The sequence below is a fragment of the Triticum aestivum genome, chromosome 6A (genome assembly GCF_018294505.1).
Source record: "Triticum aestivum cultivar Chinese Spring chromosome 6A, IWGSC CS RefSeq v2.1, whole genome shotgun sequence".
Classification (NCBI taxonomy): Eukaryota; Viridiplantae; Streptophyta; class Magnoliopsida; order Poales; family Poaceae; genus Triticum; species Triticum aestivum.
The window spans coordinates 595,354,552-595,377,852 of NC_057809.1; the positions used below are offsets into that span (position 1 = coordinate 595,354,552).

General features: G+C 46.2%; 1 protein-coding gene across 1 annotated transcript; it reads right to left on the bottom strand.

The window, feature by feature from the left end:
• Positions 1–337: 337 nt before the first annotated feature.
• Positions 338–3,377, bottom strand: LOC123128806 (uncharacterized). Its single transcript, XM_044548903.1, has 2 exons — positions 2,097–3,377; positions 338–1,997 (listed from the first exon to the last, which is right to left on the bottom strand). Exons 1-2 carry the CDS (start codon positions 3,118–3,120, stop codon positions 454–456), a joined length of 2,568 nt encoding a protein of 855 aa, XP_044404838.1. The 5' UTR covers positions 3,121–3,377; the 3' UTR covers positions 338–453.
• Between the last annotated feature and the right edge of the window lie 19,924 nt (positions 3,378–23,301).

Below are 23,301 nucleotides of genomic sequence, written 5' to 3' on the forward strand. Positions count from 1 at the left end.
CATCCGGGGTCGGGCGCCCTGCGGGTGTTCGGTGAAATGCCCCACCAGGGAGATTGCGCCGCTGGCGTCCGATACCCCCCCTGGATTCAAGGTGTGTTTCCTCTCGATCAGTGATTACTAATTATCAGGATTGCACAATGCTTTAGACCATACCAAGTGACATTAGTAGTAACAAATGCTTCAGTTTCCGGAATACAAATGTTGTTGCAATTCATGCGCGTCCATTCAACTTCTTATGAGACAGAGAATGCAGATAGGGTCAGGAAGTCGACAAACAATGTAAGCATGCTCCAACTGGATGCAGGTTAATCATCCGATTACATCAACTAGAGTGGGAATCTAAAAAGAGGGAAGCAGAGCTAGCTAGAGCAGGGTAAGCTGATTAGAGATCTAGAGGCAGGAAGAAATAGATAGATCACAGCTAAGATGAGCAATTGCCCTCACATAGTAGAGCTACGCTGCAGACGTGCCTGGGGTCTTCTCACGGCCGCGAACAATATATGACAGCATCATATGGATTGCAAAGTAGCCCAGCACAGCAATGATGAGCGTGCCGACATAAACAGACGTTTTCCACCCCCTGCTTGAGCCAGCTGCATAGGCCACTAGGAGAGCAAACAAATCAAGCCGGATCGTCCAGTTCATCACCCTCAGCGACCATTTCTCCCATTCTCCTTTCTCCTTTGGCAGCCATTGCGGTAGCAACATGATGATGACAACGATAGAAGACATAAAGGAAATGGAGTTGCTATAGAAGAAGGCAAGGTACCGGGGCCTCCTGTTGTCATGCATCACCGGGTTGCCCGCCTCGTACCCGTCATTGTTGCTTTGCCACGCTCCGCCCGGCGGTTTCAGACCAGCCTGGTAGGCTACACTCGCCACCAGGATGCCTAGTAGCATCAGGTATTTGCGCCTCGCGTGCTTCTTCCTTTCCTTCTTCTTTTCTTCTACCTCCTTCTTCCTTTCTTCTTTATCCTCATTATTTTCTTCTATCTCCCCCTTCCTTTCTTCTTTATCTCCATTATTTTCTTCTACATGCTTCCTTTCTTCTTTGTTCTGATCGGTGAGTTGCCCTTTTTCTGAATCACTGTCATTTCTATTCAGCAGCAAAAATACTAGCAGCAGTACGACTGCAACGACGAGAACCACAGCCACCAACACGAAGATGTAGATGGATGTCTTGAGGTGTTGCGTGCTTCCGGCGGCGTAGGCTCCCATCAAACAAAACAAACCCACCGCCGTACAAACAGATAGCGCATTGCTTCGTATGGCTGGCCTGTACAGATTGGGGTTCACCAGGAGGATGATGAGGGCGATGGACAGCATGAAGCTCACCGAATTGCAGTAGAAGAAGGCGTTGTAGCGGGCTGGGTAGTTGTACAAGAGGACCGGGTCGCCAGCGTGGTGCCCGAGCTCGTCGTCCTGGAGCAAGAAGCCGCCAGGAGGGGTGAGGCCGGCTTGATAGGTGATGGTCGCGGCCAAGATTGCGAAGAGGAGCAACCGTTTGCGCCTCTTCTCCAGCGACCGATCTTCTTGGTCGTTGTTTCCCTTGTCCTTGTGGTCCAGTGTGAAGAAAACGACATGGATCACCACATAGACCAGGACAGCACCTGCCAAGGCCATGGCATAAATGGAGGTGCTCACGTCCCGGCAGCTCCCGGCAGCATAAGCGCCAATGAGGCCAAACAGGTCGAGTATCATGGCTGCCTCCAGCACGTGGTGCTCAACCAGCTTCTCTGTCTGGACCAGTACGATGGCCACCAAGGAGACCACGAACGCAACTGAGTTGCAGTAGAAGAAGGCCTTGTACCTCCTAGCGTTTGTCGTGAGGAGAATCGGGTCGCTGGCCATGTGCCCGTTGCCGTTCTCTTGCCAAACGCCACCCGGCGGGTCCAACCCTGCTGTGTAGGTGATGGTGGCCGCAAGAGTGGCGAGGAGTAGAACAAGAGAGCGAGCCTTGTCCAGAGCCTCCCCAGCACTGCATTCATTGCACAGAAAGAAGAAACAGAGTTCAGTCCAGTTGCAGAGAAAGAAAGAAATAGTGTATCTGCAAACAGAGGGAAGGAAGAAGAGGATTGTCAGTTCAGTTTCGTACCTGTGCTGAGTTGCATCAGTTGATTTTGCCGTACTGGAACAAAAAGACGAGCATTTAAACGGCAAAGTGTAAAGTAGCAAGTATGCCAATGCCAGAGCGGCGCCGGCCAGGCTGACCACTTTGGCGGTGGTGCCAGCTTTCCTGCAGCTGCCAGCGGCGTATGTGCCTACGAGGCCGAGAAGCGCGACGATGATGCACGCGTAGAGGACGATAGACCAAGCACGGAGCTTCTTGCTGTCAATGATGAGCAGCATGGTGATGAGGAGGGACGCCACGAACGCCGTGGTGTTGCAGAGTAAGAACACCGTCAGGCGCATTTTGTGGTGGTCCTTGAGGATCGCGTCGCCCAGGTGGTGGCCGTCCCCGGTGCTGTCCCAGAAGCCACCCGGCGTGTTCAGCCCGGCGACGTACGTGATGCTCACCGCGAAGGTCGCGAGGAGCATCAGGACCTTGCGGAGCCGTTCTTCGAGTTTCGGCTCCTTCACAGCGCTGGAGCCCAAGGGGGGTTGGTTGACCGCACACCACCAGTTCAGATCCAGCAACTTGAGAATGGCGACGTAGAGGAAGACTATGGCCACCAGCGCCACAGAGTAGACGGTGGAAATCTTGTCCTGGCAAGTGCCGGCGCCGTACGCGCCCACGAGGCTGAGGAGGTCCAGCATCATGAAGACCCGCAGGGGCACGACGACCCAGAGGGTATCCTTCTCGTCCTTGTCGTGCCGGATGGCGAGGATGAGGATGAGGACGATGACCACGAGCGATGCGGTGAAGGCGGTGGCGTTGCAGTAGAAGAAGGCGAGGTAGCGGTGGTAGTGGGTGTAACGGATGATGGGGTCGCCGGCGGGCTGGCCGTCGTGGGCCGCCTGCCAGACGCCTCCCGGGGCGTTGAAGCCGGCCGAGTACGTGACGGTGACCACCAGGGTGGCCAGCAGCAGGAGGTACTTCCGCAGGCTGTACTCCCATGGCTGCACGAGGGGCTTTGCCGGCTTCCCAGATTCCGCCGCTGTCTGGCCGGGCGGACTCATTGCCTGCCCGCCGGACTGATCCGTTGGCACTGCCGGCTGCACTGCAGGGAGGGGACGCCGCCGGCCACTCCGCTCTCTCAAGTCGCCGCAAGTGTGGCTGCTCTTTCCTAGTACTGTGGATGCAGAGATCACGTGGGAAAGAGAGGGAGAGAGTTGGGTGGTAATAATACCACTGTTGTATTTTACTACCACTTTCTTAATACTGATGGAGTACCAGTATTTTACTACCACTGTTGTATTTTTTTACAGCAACTCCGACGCCCTCCCCCTGCATATTCAAAGCCTGACGGAGTACCAGTATTTTACCCCCACTGTTGTAATTTTTTTACAGCAACTCTGACAGAGTGCTTAGTACTGCTCTACCCGATGTGAGCGGAGTCAGATCGTCGTGAAAGGGACGAAGCATGCATCAGGCCAACGGGCAAGTCTTCCTCCGGTCAAATAACCTAGGAAAGAAATTAGTAGTATACTAGTTTTTCTTGAAAACATCATGAGGTCAGTTGAATGCAGGTTGTTTATCTAGGAAGAAAAAACACCAGTATTTGCAACCGACGGAGCCAACTGTGACGTGATGTCTGGTCATGTTGAGTACGTCACCAGAATTCGCCATGAAATTGCTATGCTGACAATCTCTTCCGCAGGTTGATCTATCTGAAAGAACACAGTTTGGGCCTATTGTGACATTTCATGTGGCACGGGCCGCTACGCGGACATCGCCCGCTTCTGGTCAGGCCCAACAGAAGCAGGCGGGCATGTTGTGCTGTCTAGTGGCCTAGTGGGTTGAGTGAGAGTGAGCACACGGCACACAGCCCCATCGCGTCCTCTTGTTTAAAGAAAAAGCCACCGCCTCCTCCGTTCTCGTCAGGATCCTTCTTCTTACCCGCCTATCGTTCCGATTCTTCTCTCAACTTCTCCTTCCCGGTTGTTTTCTCGTTGTTGCGCCATTGAGGATTCATTTCAGGCCAGTATTGGCACATGAGAGAGGTCGGAGCTTGAGCATTGCTGGGACCGGTGTGATGAGGAGGATAAAAGTGTGTTCACAGGGCGGTGTTGATGCCCTTGCGGTGAGTCGGCGCCGTTGGGGAGGACTTGCGTGCGGCGGAGTAGACGGGACACACCGGTGGCTTGTCCGGTGAGATTTTCCTTTAGCACATTATCAAACATGAAGACCTGCAGGGATGATGTCCACATCCGCAGGTGGATATGAGTCAACCAAACATGTCGACTAGTAGTTTCATATAAAGAACTACTAAGGGCATGACCAACGCTCCAGGTTGGACAGCTGCTCCAGCACTCCACATAGGATCGGATGGTCCAGTTTGCCAAAAGGTATGGCTTGCAGACACAAGCGGGATCCTGCAGAGGAGGCCGCTTCCTCATTGCCAAAAGTCACATGACCACGCCAGCCCTCGCCTGCGAAATAGTTGGAGGGCGCCTTGGCTCCTCTCATCTTGCGGTCATGGTTTGATAAAGTGAAGTAGAGGACCTTGGCTCCTGTCATACCTCAAACCACCGCTTCCATTGGGTGGTAAATGTTCAAACTTTTTTTTTCGGGTGAAAAAACTTGTATTACTCAAACTCCACACTTGTACAGTCCATCGCAACCAACTCTATGGATACGTGAGGTCCAAAGCCCAATCAAGTCATGGTTCTACCCTCAATACGAGCAAAATTAGCTAGGCTATCACTAACCTTATTCCGGCTACGATTAACATGAGTAATACAACTTTCACGAAGAGACATAAGATATTTAATCTCCTTTATGATGGACGAGTAAATGGATCGGTCAACCTCCGAAGCTTGGATCATCTTCACCGCCACAATTGAGTCCATTTCCACGATCACCGGTCGCTCACTTCTCTGGATGGCAAAGGACAAACCTTCCATACAGGCACATAACTCAGTTTCCAGTGTCTCACGACAAGAGAAAAATTGCCTGCAAGAGGAAAAATTTATCGCTCCCTTATCATCACGTAGGACCATTCCAGCGCCAGTTGTTTCGTCGTCCGCAAAAGACCCATCAGTATTAAGCTTCACCCATCCGAACTTTGGCGCTGACCACTTAGTAACCTTTTTTTTTCATTATCATATGCAGACTCCGTCTTTCATATATGATGGTAGACTTGCTCAAAATTAGATCATGAGGGAATTTCTATCTACACTGGCACTATAATATCAGATTGGGGGGGGGGGGGGTCGGAATTAGCAATTGATAAAAAAGAAAGGATATGGGCTCGCGTGAGTAGAAAACAAAAGATATCTATTCTAGTTCTATCATCAGCTATGGGTTCGAATCTAAGAGAAATTCTAGATAATGTTTCCTACCCTGAAATTTTCTTGTCTTTCCCGAATGCTAAGGAGAAGAAGAGGATTGAGTCAAAAGAAAAAGCTATTTTGGAGTTTTATCAACAATTTGCTTGTGTAGGTGGGGACCTGCTATTTTCGGAGTCCTTATGCGAGGAATTACAAAATAAATTTTTTCAACAAAAATGTGAATTAGGAAGGATTGGTCGATGAAATATGAATCGGAGACTTAATCTTGATATACCTCAGAACAATACATTCTTGTTACCACGAGATGTATTGGCCGCTACGGATCATTTGATTGGAATGAAATTTGGAACGAGTATACTTGACGATGACGATATGAATCACTTGAAAAATAAACGTATTCGTTCGGTTGCGGATCTGTTACAAGATCAATTCGGATTGGCTCTTGGTCGTTTACAACATGCAGTTCGAAAAACTATTCGTAGAGTATTCATACGTCAATCAAAACCGACTCCCCAAACTTTGGTAACTCCAACTTCAACTTCAATTTTATTAATAACTACTTATGAGACCTTTTTTGGCACATACCCGTTATCTCAAGTTTTTGATCAAACGAATCCATTGACACAAACTGTTCATGGACGAAAAGTGAGTTGTTTAGGTCCTGGAGGGTTGACGGGGAGAACCGCAAGTTTTCGGAGCCGAGATATTCATCCGAGTCACTATGGGCGTATTGTGACATTCCCTTCCGCAGGTTGATCTATCTGAAAGAACACGGTTTGGGCCTATTGTGACATTTCACGTGGCACGGGGCCGCTACTGGCCAGGTCCAACAGAAGCAGGAGGAAGTGTTCTGCTGTCTAGCGGCCTGGTAGGTCGAGTGAGAGAGAGCACATGGCACACAACCCCATCGCGTCCTCTTGTTCCAAGAAAAAGCCATAGCCTCCTCCGTGCTCGTCGGGATCCTTCCCCTCCGCCGCCTATCGTTCCCATTCTTCTCTCAACTTCTCCTTCCTGGTTGTTTTCTCGTTGTTGCGCCATTGAGGATTCATTTCACGCCAGTATTGGCACATGAGAGAGGCTGGAGCTTGAGCATTGCTGGAGACCGGTGACAAGGAGGAGAAAGTTGTGCTTGCATCTAGGGCGGTGTTGATGTCCTTGTGGTGAGCCGGCGCCGCTGGGGACTTGCCTGCAGTGGAGTAGACGGGACACACCGGCGGCTTGTCGGGTGAGATTTTCCTTTAGCATATAATCAGACATGAAGACCTGCAAGGATGATATCCACACCCTCAGGTGGATATGGGTCAACCAAACATGTCGACTAGTAGTTTCATATAACCAAGCCTCTATATCCGGCAAGGTTTTCGCTCCATTATTCACCCACTTGGATGAAAGGGACGTATGGGTAAATTTGAATGGGGCACGTGTATTTTTTTGGTACACGGGTGTGTGGAAATGCGTTGTATCTTTAGATATTCATTTCAAAAGTTTTGAACTGATGTGGCGGTTCGTTTGGTTCCTTTAGCATTTTTGATTGGACGTGGGGTCGGCTGACGTGGGTGTTCTTCTTATGTGCTTCCTTCTATTTCTATTGGCCGTTGGATGTTGTTTGTATCCATGCCGGGTCAGTTCTGGCGTTGGTGTTTGCGCTGATTGTGTCGAGCCGCTGTTGGTCGATGTGTGCCGTCGCTTTCTCCTGTCCAGCCGCTGTTGGTCAATTTGTGCTGTCGCTATCCGCACTCTTGTTGAGGTCTAACAGGATTGGCAAGTATGCGGTGCCGTTGATATTTGTCAGAGAGTAGCAGACCTCTGTGCCTGTCTGTACACTGTGCTATCACTGTCGCTGTAGACGTTGCTTCCGGAGGTTGCGGTTCTTTTTGATCGGTGCGGGCTCTCTCGTGCCTTCCGGAGATATTTTCGTTTCTTTTTGTGCTTTCCTCGGTCTTGTGCGAGGCTATAAATAGGTTCCTTTGCTTCCGGATGCTGGATATGCATAACCCTTTGGTTCATAAAAGGTTCTCCCGGCGACGCGTCCGACGCCGACCAGGTCATTTCGATCCGGCAGCCTCAAGCTCTGATTCAATCTCCTCTCCGGCGGCACCGTGCACCCTTCCGCCGTTGGCCAAGCACAGTCGCTGGAGAGTGGAGACGCTGCAAGCATAAGCAAGGGTTCACCAAGCAGCCAGTGGAGCTCACCAGCTCCGCCATGAAGCTCGGTGGCATCTCGGAGACCCGTTCAAAACAACGTCGGCCTCTTCGAGCTGTCCTTGGTGCCCGCCGAGCGCTGTCCCGGCCCCGCCAGCCGGCTGGTGACTCGTGCTCTAGCGAGAGGAAGAAGGCGCATGCACGCGCCGTCGTCCTCTGGGTCCACCTTGACCTCCCCTCACCATGCAGCTTGGCGGAGGAACTGCGTTAATCTTCTTCTTGATGCAAGTGGGCACCGTGTTCATACATGTCCGTGGCTCCGTGCATGGTGTGTACGTGTTATTGAGCTGGTCATCTCCCTGGCCGGTGAGCATATTTGCCTTGCAGTTCTTAAACGCACTATTTTTTGCTGTTTTCTGTAGTTTCTATACACATTTACTGCTGAACCATGGACGTCGTGCTGGCCCTTGTGTCAGGTCCCAATTGTGATATAGAGGAACTTCTAGAATAATTGGGAGCAAAAAGGGGATCTGAGATCCAGAATTTTGTATTTCTACTAATAGATATATGTTTATGGAGTATTTCTTCTGCTCGAAGGCAAGAATTGACAGAATAAAACGATGGTCTCTCCCAGCCACAGCCCGGCTTATTTATAGGCTAAGACGACAGCTACGGTAGCGACAACGGAAAAGAAACAGGACAACTGTAAAGGCGATCGGACGGTCCTTGTAGTACACATCTTCGCAGAAGTGGTGATGGCCGTCCGATTGACTCGAAGCGTTACTTGCTGGATGGTTACAGTTAACTGAACTTGATCGTCAGTGACTGATACCTGACATTGCCTCCCTCTGAGAACCGGCGTGTCCTCACGGCGTTGCTGCCCTGTTCTTCCACTCCTGTGTAGTTTCCTTGAAGAATGCTGGGAATGCATGCTTGATGAACTCTGCATCTTCCCATGTAGCATCTTCAGGTGCCAAATTTTCCCACTGGATGAGCCATTGCACGACAGGTATGTTGTGTCTGGGGATTTGTCTGACTTCCAAGACTAATGCTGGTTCTGTTTTGATCGTTCCATCCTCATTGACCATAGGGAGATGTGGACTGGGAATCGACCTTGCGCCAATATGTTTCTTCAACTGGCTAACATGAAACACGGGGTGTATCTTGACTGCAGGAGGGAATTGGAGCTTGTATGCAGACTAACCAATTCTTTGCACCACCGTAAAAGGGCCATAGTACTTGTTCTGGAGCTTTAAAACTCCACGAAATCCAAAAGCTGCAAGCCTGTAAGGCGGCATTTTCAAATATACTAGGTCACCTTCTTGAAACTGTCTCTCACTCCTCTTGGTATCTGCATACTTTTTCATCCTATTTCGAGCTTGCAGTAAATTGTGCTTCAGTTGATCCAACATTTGCTGCTTGGCAGCTAGAAATTCCCGTGCTTCCAGATCAGCAGGGCCTGGAATTGCTAACTCTGAAATCAATGGAGGAGGAAACCCATATAGTGCTTGAAACGGTGACATCTTCAGAGCTGTGTGATAAGTGGTGTTATACCAGTATTCAGCCAGAGGAAGCCAAGACAACCACTTGGTAGGTTGCATAGTTGTCATGCACCTGAGATAAGTTTCAAGACATTGGTTTACCCTCTCTTTTGCCCATCTGTTTGGGGATGGTATGCAAAGCTATATCTTAGTTCCACTTTCAGTGCTGCAAATATTTCTCTCCACAGTTGACTTGTGAAGATTCTATCTCTGTCAGAGATGATCAACTTTGGAGGTCCATGTAATTTGATGATGTTGTCCACAAATGTTTGAGCTGCACTGTGTACAGAATAGGGATGTGATAATGGTAAGAAGTGAGAGTACTTAGTAAATATGTCCACAACCACTAGTATCACTTCCTTGCCCTGAGAACTAGGGAGACCTTCTATGAAGTCCATGGATATATGCTGCCATGCCATATCAGCTACTGGAAGGGGGTCCAATAAGCCAGGTTGAAGGCAATTTTCATGCTTTGCTTTTTGACAGACATGACAGGAAGCAATGTATGTTTCTATCTGACTTTTCATTCCTGGCCAATAGAATATACCTTTTATTCTTTGGTAAGTAGCTCTCATCCCTGAATGGCCCCCAACAGGTGAGCTGTGCAGAGCAGTAATTAACTGTTCCTTCAATCTTTTGTCATCTCCTACCACAATTTTCCCTTTGCATCTTATAATACCCGCATGGATTGTATGCTCTGAGTTAGTACCAGGTTTCTGTAGTAACAGTTTCTCTTAGAGAGCTTTAGTGACCGTGTCCATCTTGTAACTGTTCATCAGATCTTCAACCCAGAGTGGTGCTGCTGTTGAAATGGTGAAACACTTAGGCCACATCCTAGAAAGTGCATCAGCCACTCTGTTGCTGCTGCCCTTTTCGTATTGAATTATGAAAATAAACTCCAGCAGTTTCATCATGAGTTTATGCTGCACACCCTCAGTAATCTTCTGATCTGTAATGAACTTGAGGGACTGCTGGTCAGTTTTGATGATCACACTGTTGCCCAGCAAATAATGTCTCCATTTCTTTAAAGCTTCCAAAATAGCCAAGGCTTCTTTCTCATATGTTGATAGAGCTGCATTTCTAGGACACATAGCAGAACTATAATATGCTATAGGTCTCCCTTGCTGCATCAGAACAGCTCCTATTCCATGCCCACAAGCATCTGTTTCCAACAGGAAGGGCTGTTTGAAGTCTGGTAGTGCTAACACAGGTGCTGTCATTAGTGCCTTCTGTATTGTGTGAAATGCCTTCTCCTGCTCTTCAGACCACTAAAATTGTCCCTTTTTCAAGCTGTTGTGCAGAGGTTTGCAGATGATTCCATAGTTCTTAATGAATCTTCTGTAATAACCTGCTAATCCCAAGAAACTTCTCAGTTTAGTAGCCTCAGTGGGAGTAGGCCATTGAGCAATTGCAGTAATCTTTTCAGGGTCAGTAGCAACTCCTTCAGCAGATACCACATGTCCCAAATACTAAACTTGATTTACAACAAACACACATTTGGACATTTTGGCATACAGTTCATTCTCTCTTAACACCTTGAGCACTTGTTCTAAGTGATCTATATGTTCTTCTAGGGAAGGGCGGAACACAAGAATATCATCAAAGAACACCAGGATAAATTTTCTATTGTAATGAGCAAATAGAAAATTCATGAGAGCTTGAAAGGTGCCAGGAGCATTTGATAATCAAGGCATAACCAGATATTCAAAGTGCCCCAGAAATGTTCTAAAAGCAGTCTTGTGTATATCTTCGGGACTCATCCTGATCTGGTGATAGGCAGACCTTAGGTCTAACTTAAAAAATACCTTTGCCCCATGCAGTTCATCTAACAAGTCTTCTATGACTGGGATTGAAAACTTGTTTTTGATAGTGATTGCATTTAGTTTTCTGAAATCAGTGCACAACCTCATGGTACTATCCTTTTCCTTTACCAACAGAACTGGAGCAGCATAGGGGCTTTGACTGTGCCTGATCAGTTTGTTATCCAGCAAATGCTTGATTTGTTTTTCCATTTCTTCCTTTTGATGATACGGAACTCTATAAGGTCTAGAATGAGGTGGTTCCACTCCAGGCAGCAGTGGAATTGTGTGATCTAAGGCTCTGGGGGGTGGTGGTTTAGTTGGTTCTGCAAAAAACATCCTTATATTCCTCCAGAAGTTTCAACACAACTGCAGGTATACAGTGATTATCTGGAGCTTGCACTACTATGCTGTTCAACTGCACCAGAAATCCTTGTACTCCTTTGTCCATCATTTTAGGGAGTTTTTCAGCTTGCACTTCCACTACTCCTTCCACATTATTATAGATAGCAGTAGTCACTCTTGTTTTCCCTTCCACTGTGAAACTGAACTGATTTCTGGGAATATCAAATGTTATTGGGCTGACCATAGTAAACCAGTCATAGCCCAGAATTGCATCATGACTTGGCAAATTCAGTCCTCTGAAATGATGGTGCATTTTCAGTTTGGCTATGAGAAAGGGGCAGCTTGGCACTAATGTTGTTGATATCAATGTTCCTCCTCCAGCTACAGAAACACTTCTGGGTTTTCTAGGCAGTAGGTGACAATTTGCTTTGAGAGCAAATTGTTCATTCATAAAAGATGAAGAACTTCCTGAATCTAGCAGTGCAACAACCCTTTTTCCATTTATAGAAATGACCACTGTTGGAGTTTGAACTGTCAGCTGATTTCCCAAGGCATAAGCAGAAATGAACATTGCTTGCTCTGCTTGTTCTTCCCCTTGCTCTGCCTGTTCCTGTACTACTTCCCCAAATTCTTGTGGTCCTATATCTTCCACTTCTTGTTGCATCATATGCACATTTGGTATTAAGGTGCATTTGTGTCCATGTATCCATTTATCACCACATCTCCAACACTCCCATGCTTTCCTGATCTTTTGAGCATTGCCATTTATTTGCTCAGCTTGTTTGGGCACAGTTGAGACCTGCTGCTGCACTAACTTGGGCAGATTGGCACTTGCATTTTTCTGAATGTAACTGTTGTATGGAACAAAACGTTTCTTCTGAGTGTTTGAGACAGGTGGATGACAAGGTTCAATGTCCCTTGCCAGACAATATGCATCTGTAAGAGTTTGAGGTCTTTGCAGTCTGAGCTGGTATTTAATTCCATCCCTCATGCCATTGACATAACATCTTACAAACCAAGGTTCAGATAATTCTGGGTTTTCTTCTTGCATGTCAGCCATAAGATCTTCAAACTCCTTGGTGTAAGCGGACACAGTCTTGTTATGTTGTTTCAAACTAGTGAACTTTTCTGTTAGATCATAAGTGCCTTGCTCAGAGAACCTTTTTATGATTTCCTTACCAAATTCCTTCCAGGTGGGTTTCTTGTTAAGCAGACTAGATCTTCTCAACCAAGTGTAAGCTTCCCCACTTATATATAATTGTGCCAATGACACTTTATATTCTTCACGGGTAGCAGACATTTGAAAGTACTTATTGCACTGTCGAATCCAGCCAACAGGGTCCTCTCCATAGAATTTTAGAAAGTCCAGCTTAGGCCCTTTTGTGAGTGCTTTCATAAATTGGGCTTGCATGTCCTGCTCATATGTTCTGTAGTAGCCTTGCCAAAGTTGTCTTTCTTTGTTCTGAAAGTGCTGAAATGCAGGTGTATGCCCTGGATCTTTGTGAGACAGAGGTGTCCCCATTGGACTAGCCCCTTCTTGTCTCCTTGTTGGTGGAAATCCCGGAGGAGCAGCTGGTCTGTTAGTGCGGATTGGTGGTAGATTTTGCAGCATTAATTCTTCAGTTTGCCTGGTCTTTTCCCTCTCTTCTTCCAATTGTTTCCTTAACTGTTCCGTTCTGTCAGGTGGAATGTGCACCTCCTCTCTTTGCAGTGTAGTAGACCGCACAGGCTGCGCAGAACTAGAGGGTATGTCACTCGTTGGTCCCTGATTGCTGGGGTGTACCAAAGCTTTGAGCACAAAGCTGATCGCTGATAATTGCTTGCTGAGATCCAGAACCACCTTTTCCACCGTACCCACTTGCAGAGCGATATCGCCTTGTCTGGAACTGATTGACTGTATATCTTGCTGTAGTTTACCCACTTCACCCCGCATCGAAGCATTATCCTGCTGTAAGGTACCCAGATCCTCCCGAAGAGCCAATAATTCCTGCAGATCAGACTCATCGATGGTCTTCGCTCTCCCCATCTCCTTGATCGTGAGAGCAGAGGGGGAATTTTACTACCGTACTCATGGCAACCAGCCCCTGCACCGTGATCTTGCCGCCGCCAACAATCCTCGCCGCCAAAAGTACACGGATCAGTGATGGACGTGGAATTTTACCGCGTGAAAAAGGTTCCCACGCAACCACTCATCTCTACTGGTCTGTACCCGAACAATCACCGCTGCCTGCACCGCCAAATCGCCGCCGCCGCCGCCATGTTGGATGAAGAACTCCGCCCGCTCACGCCACGGCCGATCGGAGTGCCGTAGCCTACAGAAGGGAGGGATTTAGGGTGGGAATTATCTCTCCCCTCAGATCTCTACTTGAAATCGGAAGTCGCTGCCGAGGAACCGATGCTCTGATACCAATTTGTCAGGTCCCAATTGTGATATAGAGGAATTTCTAGAATAATTGGGAGCAAAAAGGAGATTTGAGATCCAGAATTTTGTATTTCTGCTAATAGATATATGTTTATGGAGTATTTCTTCTGCTCGAAGGCAAGAATTGACAGAATAAAACGATGGTCTCTCCCAGCCACAGCCCGGCTTATTTATAGGCTAAGACGACAGCTACGGTAGCGACAACAGAAAAGAAACAGGACAACTGTAAAGGCGATCGGACGGTCCTTGTAGTACACATCTTCGCATAAGTGGTGATGGCCGTCCGATTGACTCAAAGCGTTACTTGCCGGATGGTTACAGTTAATTGAACTTGATCGTCAGTGACTGATACCTAACACCTTGGGCTTCCATGCAGGGCTCCAAGCAGCATTGCACGTGCCTGTCGCAGCCGCGTCCCTCTAGATCGCGAGCGGCGTGTCGTGGCCTCGGTGCTGGGGAAGGAAGGAACCTGTCAATCCGGACAGTGCGAGCCGGCTTGCTCGCTCCGCCATAATGCAATCCAACCGTTTTTGTTTTTGATTAGTTTGCCTTGAGTCATTCTAATCCTTGGTTCTCTATTTCTAGGTCAGATTCTTTTTTTTCTGATTTTTTGAGTCGTTTTATGCCCGCATTAATACTGAATGGACACATGGTGTTACTGGGGATATGGCGAGGTACCAGTGGTGCGTATGCGTTGCATTTTTCTTTTCGATTTGGCTATTTGGTCAAACACATGTTCTGTCCCCTTCATTGAGCGGTGATTTGTCAGAGTATGGGATGCAGCGGCAGGGATTGATTTGACTACATGCATGCTTATCTTTTTTTTTCATGCGTCTAATCCTTTGGTAGATTCTCTCTGGAAGACTCGAAATGTACATCTCAATCTCACCGCCCATCGCCCCGCCGACAGCGTCAAACTCCAACAAACTTGCCCAAGCACAGGCACTACCAGGAGGGAGGCAACGGGACGTTAGACTGTCGACTTAGTATTATGACAAAACAATAATATATTTTTATTCATGTAATGTGCTATATTTACCTCACCGGATAAATCTATGCTCTGTTTTACTAGGCATTTATCCATGAGTGTAGTGTTTACATCTCTATGTCATGTATTCCATTGTTATTCTTTTCCAAAGAACATCACTTTTTTACCCCACAAAAAAAAGAACATCACTTTTTCTTTAGATCACACCTATCTTCTATACTAAAATAATTCACTAGCAAGTTTAAATCTACCAAAAAAGTGCCGTCATTTTTGGTCTCCCTAGAAAATTTGTTACCTCCATTATATTCTTATGACACTATAAAAAGGAGGCGAATTGGCTGTAATTTTTTCCCCAAATTACACAACATACAACACTGTTACTATTAAAACGGTCCACCCTTTTTAGCCTACATCTTTTCCGACAATTTATACTCTACGCAATATTTTAAACTTCAGCCTCTTTTCGGTCCGTATAAGAAAACAAGCAATGGATATTCCAAAAGACGAACTTTACCCTTTTTTCGGCCCATATACAAAATAAGCACTGAATATTCCAAAAGACAAGTGTACGTTCTAAAGTAGATACTAAAAAAACCGAGCCAACCGTGTTGACGGGGCGTGGCGTGCCGCCACGCGGGTATAGCTAGTAAAGCACTACTAAGGAATGAGCTTCTGCAATCGTTGTTCATCGCTCATAAATGACCTCCTCACTTTCGAATCCCTGCAATTTCTCCTTTTATTTCATGTGAAGGATGTGCGTAAAGCTCCCAAAGTTCCTACATGCAGGCTTACCTGCTGGCAGTCACTTGCGACAATGATTCTGCACCGAGAATAATTGTTTAATAGCAAAAGAAAGTAACTTATTAACATAGTTTCTATACTTTTGTCTAATGTGTAGAGAAGTTTGACTTACCAAAGCTAGAGCTTTAATTAACCTGGAGACAAAGTAGAAGAGAAATTTTTGGTTTTCAGCATTGAAAATATGACCACGATTGATTGCTTAGGGGCATCGCCCGGGCCGATGCTTCCATAAAGCAATCGTAGAAAGTTGGTTAGTGAACGACCAAATGAGATGGACGCCTGCAGGAGCTATCCAACACCAGAGGAAGATGACACTACCCTGGGGCCCTTTTATGTGCTGAGAAGGAATGTTTCCTTTACGGCCATGGCTGCTGTTTGCACCAAGTGTCCAAGAGTCCAAGATAGTTCGTTGCCATCGACTCCACTTCACTTGCTCGCTCATAATGTCTGCATCGAGCAGGCGTGAGACTTTGATCTGCCTAGATTTCCGCTGCACCCATCTTTGGTAGTAATGCCTAATTGCCTATGATAATGTTTCATTAGGTGTCCTAACTTCTATAATCACTTACATTAAACCCTATTATTTGTGCCTCTGTGATTGTCGCGTATTATGCAATTCGGCATATATTGATCAACACATAGTGTCCAGCTTTCGATTAAGGATACGACCGCGATTGATGCGGTCAACACATAATACTACCTCCCTCCTGGTTTTACTCCTCGTATTTTAACCAATAAAATATAAGTTATACCTAGCAAAGATAATATCATTGGAAAATACATTCAAATACAAACCCAATAATGTAATTTTTTAAGTACTAACATTTTGCTAGTCAAGTATGTGATCAAACTTTGAATTAAAATACTATTAGATGGACGCTTGATCTATTATCTCGACCCTAAACCCAGCCGGAGACAGTAGCATAACACAAGTGACTCTGGTTGGATGGACGCTGAGTGGATCTATTATCTCCCTCCGTAAGTAATTAACTAACAAAGTTGACGACCTATCCAAAACCAGACGTAGATGCATGACCCACCTGACCCAGCCCTTTATTTCCTCTGCGCTTTCATGCATCACACTTCCATCTTCGTGGTTGTAGGCATATGACGCAGAAAGGCTCACGTACCTGTATGTTATATCCTTGTTTATCTGTACTGTAAAGCTCACGTACCTGTATGTTATATCCTTGCACCAATGACTTTCTCGAGTGTGACATGGGGGTGGCCCCGATCACCATTCTATTGCATGTATAAATCCTGTGTAGGCGCGTTATTTCTTTCACAGGGCTGAGTAGACACGACCTGACAATGGGAGTGGAGGCGGCGGCGCTCTGGGACATCCTGGCGAAGGCCGCCAACTTAGCGCAGATGTCCGGACTGCACGCCGTCATGCTCGTCGCCGTTGGCGCGAGCCTCCTGCGCATCCCGCAGAGCAAGCGGGAGTGTGCCAGGCTCGAGCAGTGCAGCCGCAAGCTCCACTCACTCTTGCAGTGGCCGACGGGGTGCCGGGCCGCACTGCTGTCCTCGGAGATGGGAGACCCCGTCCTAAAGGCGATCGTCGATGCGGCAAGTCTCGTCGCCTCCTACAAGAAGAGCACGCTGTGGCACCGCGTCCGGAGGGGCAGGGGCATGGCCGCCCAACTCCGTGACATGCAGGACATCGTCGATTCCTACTGCGGCCTCCTGCTCTATGTCAACGCGCATCTCCTGCTACAACATACAACTCACCATCCCCCATCAGATGCTACTACGTATGGGTACGTACATGAACTTAAGATGCAAATTGATTTAATTACGACATTTTAAAAAATGATTTAATTATATGTCTTTGATACCCTCCTGTTAATTTAATTGGCAACGCAGGATCCATGAGATGAATGAGAATGACCCATCACAGAGTCAAAGCTTACAACAAGCAGTAACCAATGGCCCCAGAGTTCCAGAAACCCGTGGCACTCAAAGGCCCAATGATATTGGCGAGGGAGGGATAGGCAGTCCGACAGGCCACACCGACCCAGCTGTACGTGAAAGAAGCGTGGCTGCTTGATTAGTAGTAATTTCCCATGACCATAGAAGCTGTAGGCTGATCGATCATTGGTAGCGGATTCTCAGTGCTTGCCTTTCCATTTGCTGCAAGAGTGAAGAATTTACCATCTGTATATGTTTATGTGTATGTAAGCTTGGAAGATTTGTTTTTAAAGGTTTCTGGCGAGCTTTACTGATCAGTGATAATTTACAGTAACCCGCAAAAAGAAAAGCGATAATTTACAGTCTGTTAACAGGAAAGAATGAAATCCGGAGAGGCTTCTCGCAAAACACACGAGTCTAAACGAGGAATGCTACATCTACAGACAATTACATAACGTTTACGGGCTGATGCTGATCTGGCAGATTTCAATTGGATTAAGTTGGAGGGAACAGATCCACCACGGTGAAATTCAGTGGGGCGATGGAAATTATTTAAGGCTGGTCATAGTGGGTGTAACTTAGCCAGTAATATAGCGGGTTTCAAGATAAATTTGCTTATGTATCATCCGTAACCTTTTGTAGAAGGCCTGTAAATGTAGCATCTTTTACTCTAAACACTCCCGCATTACAAGCCACAGTAAGTGCTGCGTGCCATGTTACTTTCCCTAGACCGATAATCAAATACTCTTACTGTTGTAGAAACAAGATAAATAAAGCGCACTCCTCATAGTAGATAGCGATGGCAAGCCTTATGCGTCTCTCTCTCATTCCGCTAATGTCGTCATATGCTTGATCCCGATCGAGCCCACGGCCTAAAACATATTGCAGTGTTGGTTATGATTTCCTCACTGATGGATTTCTCTAGTCTTGCAATGTTTTGTGACTGGGAAATGCTAAGAGCATCTCTAGCATACTCCTCAAAACGCGAAACGTTTTCAGTTCACAGAAAACACATTTTAAAGGTTGGTTTGGGCTGCGGCCGAATAGAGTCCTCAAACTTAGACTGTAAAATCGAACATTCTTGTATATTCTTCCTCGCGTCTTCTTCTTCCTCTCACCCGTGTCCACGGCCAGCTAGCCCGCTCCTAAGAACCCGACGGACAGCGCACAAAACAACCAAATACGGTGCCGCCGGCGTCCAGCACGGCTCGCACGGAGCGTCCCAGCGTCACCGCCGCCGTTGCTGCTTGAATCGCTCCAGAAGCTGGCTAGCGCCGGTGTCGAATCGATCCAAAGCTATCTAGCTAGCTGGCTAATCGATCGACCCAGGAGCCGTGGCCAATCCATCCACAAGCTAGCTAGCTAGCCGTAGCTGTGATATACGGAGCCGCTGGTGTCACGGAGCCACCGCATCTCGTTCACGGAGTCTCCAAACGGGATCAGCCATGGCCACGCGTTTGATCCTTTTGCAGTGCAAAATTTTATTGGAGCAGGGAGAAATCGACGGCTGAAGACGGATGGTACGGACGGCGGCGCACGGAGAGAGGCGGTGGAAGGATCCGGTTTGTGGCCTGTAAACTGTCCTCGGACCTGTAGAACTAGGGGTCGGAGGCTCGTGTTTTCAGTGGCCTGTAAAATGTTTACAGTTCCGCAAACTTTTACTGGGTCTATTCTGGACACAAATTGGTCCGAAACCATAAACTCGTTGGAATTTTTACAGGTTTGACATTTTTGCGGGGTCTGCTAGAGTTGCTCTAATGAGATGTGCGTGAACATTTCCCGTTGCTTGTCGGGTCTTGCAATCACTGATGTTACTTGTGGTAAGAAGAAGGGGTGAACATTTTTACCATCCAATGTCGTTGTTTGTGTAGACTTAGACAAGCATGGTTAATAATATAGCCAGCTGCTGGCTATAGCATGTGTAATAGGCAATATTATAAGGTTAGTCATAGTAGGAGTAATTTAGGTAGTAACATAGCACACTTCAAGAATTTTTTACTTATGTGATATGTAGTTAATAAGAAGAAAGATGTTTAGAGTAACATATTATGTTACTGTAACATAGCGCTGCCCGAGAAAAGATGAGTCTACAAGCTAATAAATGAACCCATCTATGACACTACTATTATATTACTTTACACTATGAAGATAGTAACTTAGACTAGTGTCATATGCACGACACTAGTATAAGTTACTCCCCACTATGACCAGACTAATAGTTAGCTACAAAGAGGTACTATTTTTTTACATACAGTCCACCTTTCATTCTCAGAAAGCTTCTTGAAGCACGTGATGTAAATCTACAACCCGTCTCTCTTTTCTTTAATATTCTCTCTTTCAACTCAATAAAAACATAATATTTAAATTATTGTAGCCCGCTTACATCATCTTATTACACTTGCTCTTATAGTACTTAATTTGGATACAACTAGTCAGCAAATTATCTAGACTAAGAAATAACAATAGTATAAAGCAATATGTCATAATAAATGAGCCAGTCCTACCTCATGTCTCATAGTGCATAGTGTTGATCATATATAACTCTTCAGGCCAGTATTGGCACATGAGAGAGGTCGGAGTTTGAGCATTGCTGGAGACCGATGACGAGGAGGAGAAAGCTATGCTCGCAACAAGGGTGGTGTTGATGTCCTTGTGGTGTGTTGGCGCCGGCGCGCCGCTAGGGCAGGCGGGACACACCGACGGCTTCTCGAATGAGATTTTCTTTTAGCGCATAATGAAACATGAAGAATTGCATGGATGTCCACACTCGACACCCTCAGATGGATGGGTCAACCAAACATGTTGACTAGTAATTTCATATAACCAGAAGACTAGGATGCCAAATTTTGACAACTGCTAAATGTTGGCTAGGAATTGGTTGCATACCAATTTTTGTTGCCAATCTTTAAAAGGTTGCCAAATGTTAGCAACTTTTAATTTGGCCAAATATTGACAATGCCAAGCAAACCAACCAGCGGTTTGTAAGGGTTCCCTTTTCCTGGGATTTTTGGAAAAGGAATTACGGTTGCTGTAAAAATGACACATGTGATTGGGATGTCGTTGCCGGTATGCAATTTTTTTTGTGGGTTTCGTATTTACATCAGCTGTGATGTTGACTGCACTCTAATCATGCGCCATGTATGTGTAATTGCCGTTTTTGATGTTGTTTCTTTGGTTAGCCACGTTGCCGTTTTTACGTCGGTTCTGGTTTTATCGAGCCTTGTGGGATCTTTGTTCACTGTGTAGGTCTTCTTCCCGATTAGTCATGCGCCGCGTGGCATGATACAGATCCTTAGACTGGTCATAGTAAGAGTAATTTAGCAAGTAACATAACATATTTTAAGACAAATTTGGTTATGTGACATATAGTTATTGAGGAGAAAGGTGTTTGGAGTAACATAATATGTTATTGTAACTTAACGCAACCCAAAGCAAAATGAGTATAATATAATAAATGCAATTATTTATAATACTACTTGTATGTTAATTTGCACTATAAAGATAGTAACAAAGACAAGTGTCATATGCATGATACTAGTCTAAATTACTCGCACTATGACTAGCCTCATCTCTTTCTCTCTCGAAGATTTGGAATCCTAGCCTCCATTACGCATCGTGCAACCGCCTATGCATGCTGCCGCCTCTGGCTATAAAATCTTTCTCGCTTCTCCTCTCCAGCTCGCGCTGACTTTTTTTTTGAGCAAAAGGGAGGCTTGCCCTCTCCGATTTCGTTTAAAGAAACCCATGTCTATGAATATGTCGATGGAGGTGGTGGATCGACCCGAAGGTTATGTTGCCACTCATGTTGAGAAAAAACCTCCATAGCCACCCGCTCCAATCGCACACACACCGTCTTGAATAGCGGTTGGTCCTCCGGTTGCTGTAACATAGACCAAATACATAGCAATTGCGTACACCGGAAAATAACCTATAGAGGAGAAGCATTTTTTTCCATTAAAAATAAAATCATTTCTAGATAGCCGAAGCGACCAAATTAAGGCATACGCTCCCACCCTTATTAGCGTTTTGAACCTATTTGAAATACCGTCCAACCAATGACCAAAAATATTGGCAACAGTTGTGGGCGGATACAAATTTGACGCTATTTGGACGACTGACCACGTAAAACGTGCAAACTTGCATTGCAAAAGGAGGTGTTTGATTGTCTCGTCATGAGTATAAAAACAACACTTCTTACTCCCTTGTCAGTTGCGTCATGCGAGATTGTTTTTGGTTAACACAACTCCCTTACGAAGATATCACATGAAAATTTTCACTTTTAGTGGAATCTTGGACTTCCAAATTTTCTTGTTATTACTCATTGGTACCTCAGAATGTGTGAGCGCATGATTCGTAGAGTCTACAGTGAAAGACCCTGATGTAGTAAGGTTCCAGCGAAACATATCCCGGCCTTGTGTCAGGTTAATCGAATCCAGTCGGGATAAAAGATTATGCCATAACACAACTCGGGGGCCAATCAAATCCCGCATGAACGAAATATTCGGCGGGAATGAACTGAGCACTTGCGCAATAGTATTATTCTTATCATGAACAATGTTATATAAGCCTGGATATTGTTCTCGAAGACTGGCATTGCCTAGCCAGATGTCTTCCCAAAACGAATCTCCGACCCATCCTTTATCGCGAAAGACCCAAAGCGAAAGAAATATTTCTTTGCCGCCATTAGGCCAGCCCAAAAGTGCGAATCGCTAGGTTTCCAAAATGCCTGGACACCGCCTTTTGATCTAGATACTTGTTGCGCAACATGGTTTGCCAAACACTATCCTCAATAAGAAGTTTGAACAACCATTTGCTGAGTAGGGCCTCATTTTTGACCTGCAATTCATGAATTCCGAGCCCCTCCTTGGTCTTCGGGCCTACAGACCACGCTCCATTTGGCAAGCCCGTATTTTTTCTTTTCACCGTCTCCTTGCCAAAAGAATCTGGATCTAAAATAATCCAGTCTTTTTAGGACCCCTTTTGAGAGTTGGGAGAAATAAAGCATATAGAGAACCATATTTGTGAGGACAGAGTTAATCAAAACCAACCGTCCTCCAACTGAGAGTTGTTTGCCTTTCCAACTACTCAACCGTTTCTCTAGACGCTCCTCTACATGCTTCCACTCCGCAATGGTGAAGCATCAATAATGAATCGGTATTCCCAGATATTTAATCGGGAATTGGCCATGCGCGCAACCAAATAGGTCTGCATAATCGACCGCGGCCTCAACGGCTTCTCCAAAGCAGAACAGTTCGCTTTTATGGAAGTTTATTTTGAGACCCGACATTTGCTCAAACGCTGAAAGCAAGAGTTTCAGGTTTTGAGCCTTGTCCAGATCATGTTCCATAAAAAGAATTGTGTCATCGGCGTATTGTAAAATAGAAAGGCCACCATCGACAAGGTGTGGCACTACTCCTGCAATCTGGCCGTCCTGCTTGGCGTGCTCAATCAGAATCGCCAACATGTTAGCGGCAATGTTAAATAACATTGGGGACATGGAGCCACCCTGCCGTAGTCCTTTTTTTGTTTGGAAGTAATGGCCTACATCATCATTGACTATCTCGCCAAAATTTATTCTCCTCCTTAATCTTCGACAACAAAACAATCTCGCCAAAATTTATTCTGAATAGGTCAAGTCGATCGGCATGAAGACAATTGAACAACTCCAAAAGGTCAGCCTTGATGATATCCCAGAAATTTTGATAGAATTCCGCGGGGAAACTATCAGGGCCTGGAGCTTTGTTGTGTTCCATTTGGAACACCGACGCTCTCACCTCCTCTTCTGAGAAAGGTGCCGTGAGAATATCATTCTCTTCTGCCGTGACTTGCGGAATATCATCTGTTTGGGTCTCGTCATGGGTGACATTCCCTTCATCCGACGCTCCAGACAGAGATTTGTAGTAGCTGGTGATATAGTTTTTGAGCTCCCACTGACCTTCGATCTGCCCCTCATCCTGT

Excerpts from the sequence above, each read along its gene's own strand:
- LOC123128806 (XM_044548903.1), bottom strand. The coding sequence starts at position 3,120 with ATGAGTCCGCCCGGCCAGACAGCGGCGGAATCTGGGAAGCCGGCAAAG. Across the intron at positions 1,998-2,096 it reads AACTGATGCAACTCAGCACA|TTCTGTGCAATGAATGCAGT; the intron begins GGTACGAAACTG and ends TCTGTTTCTTCT.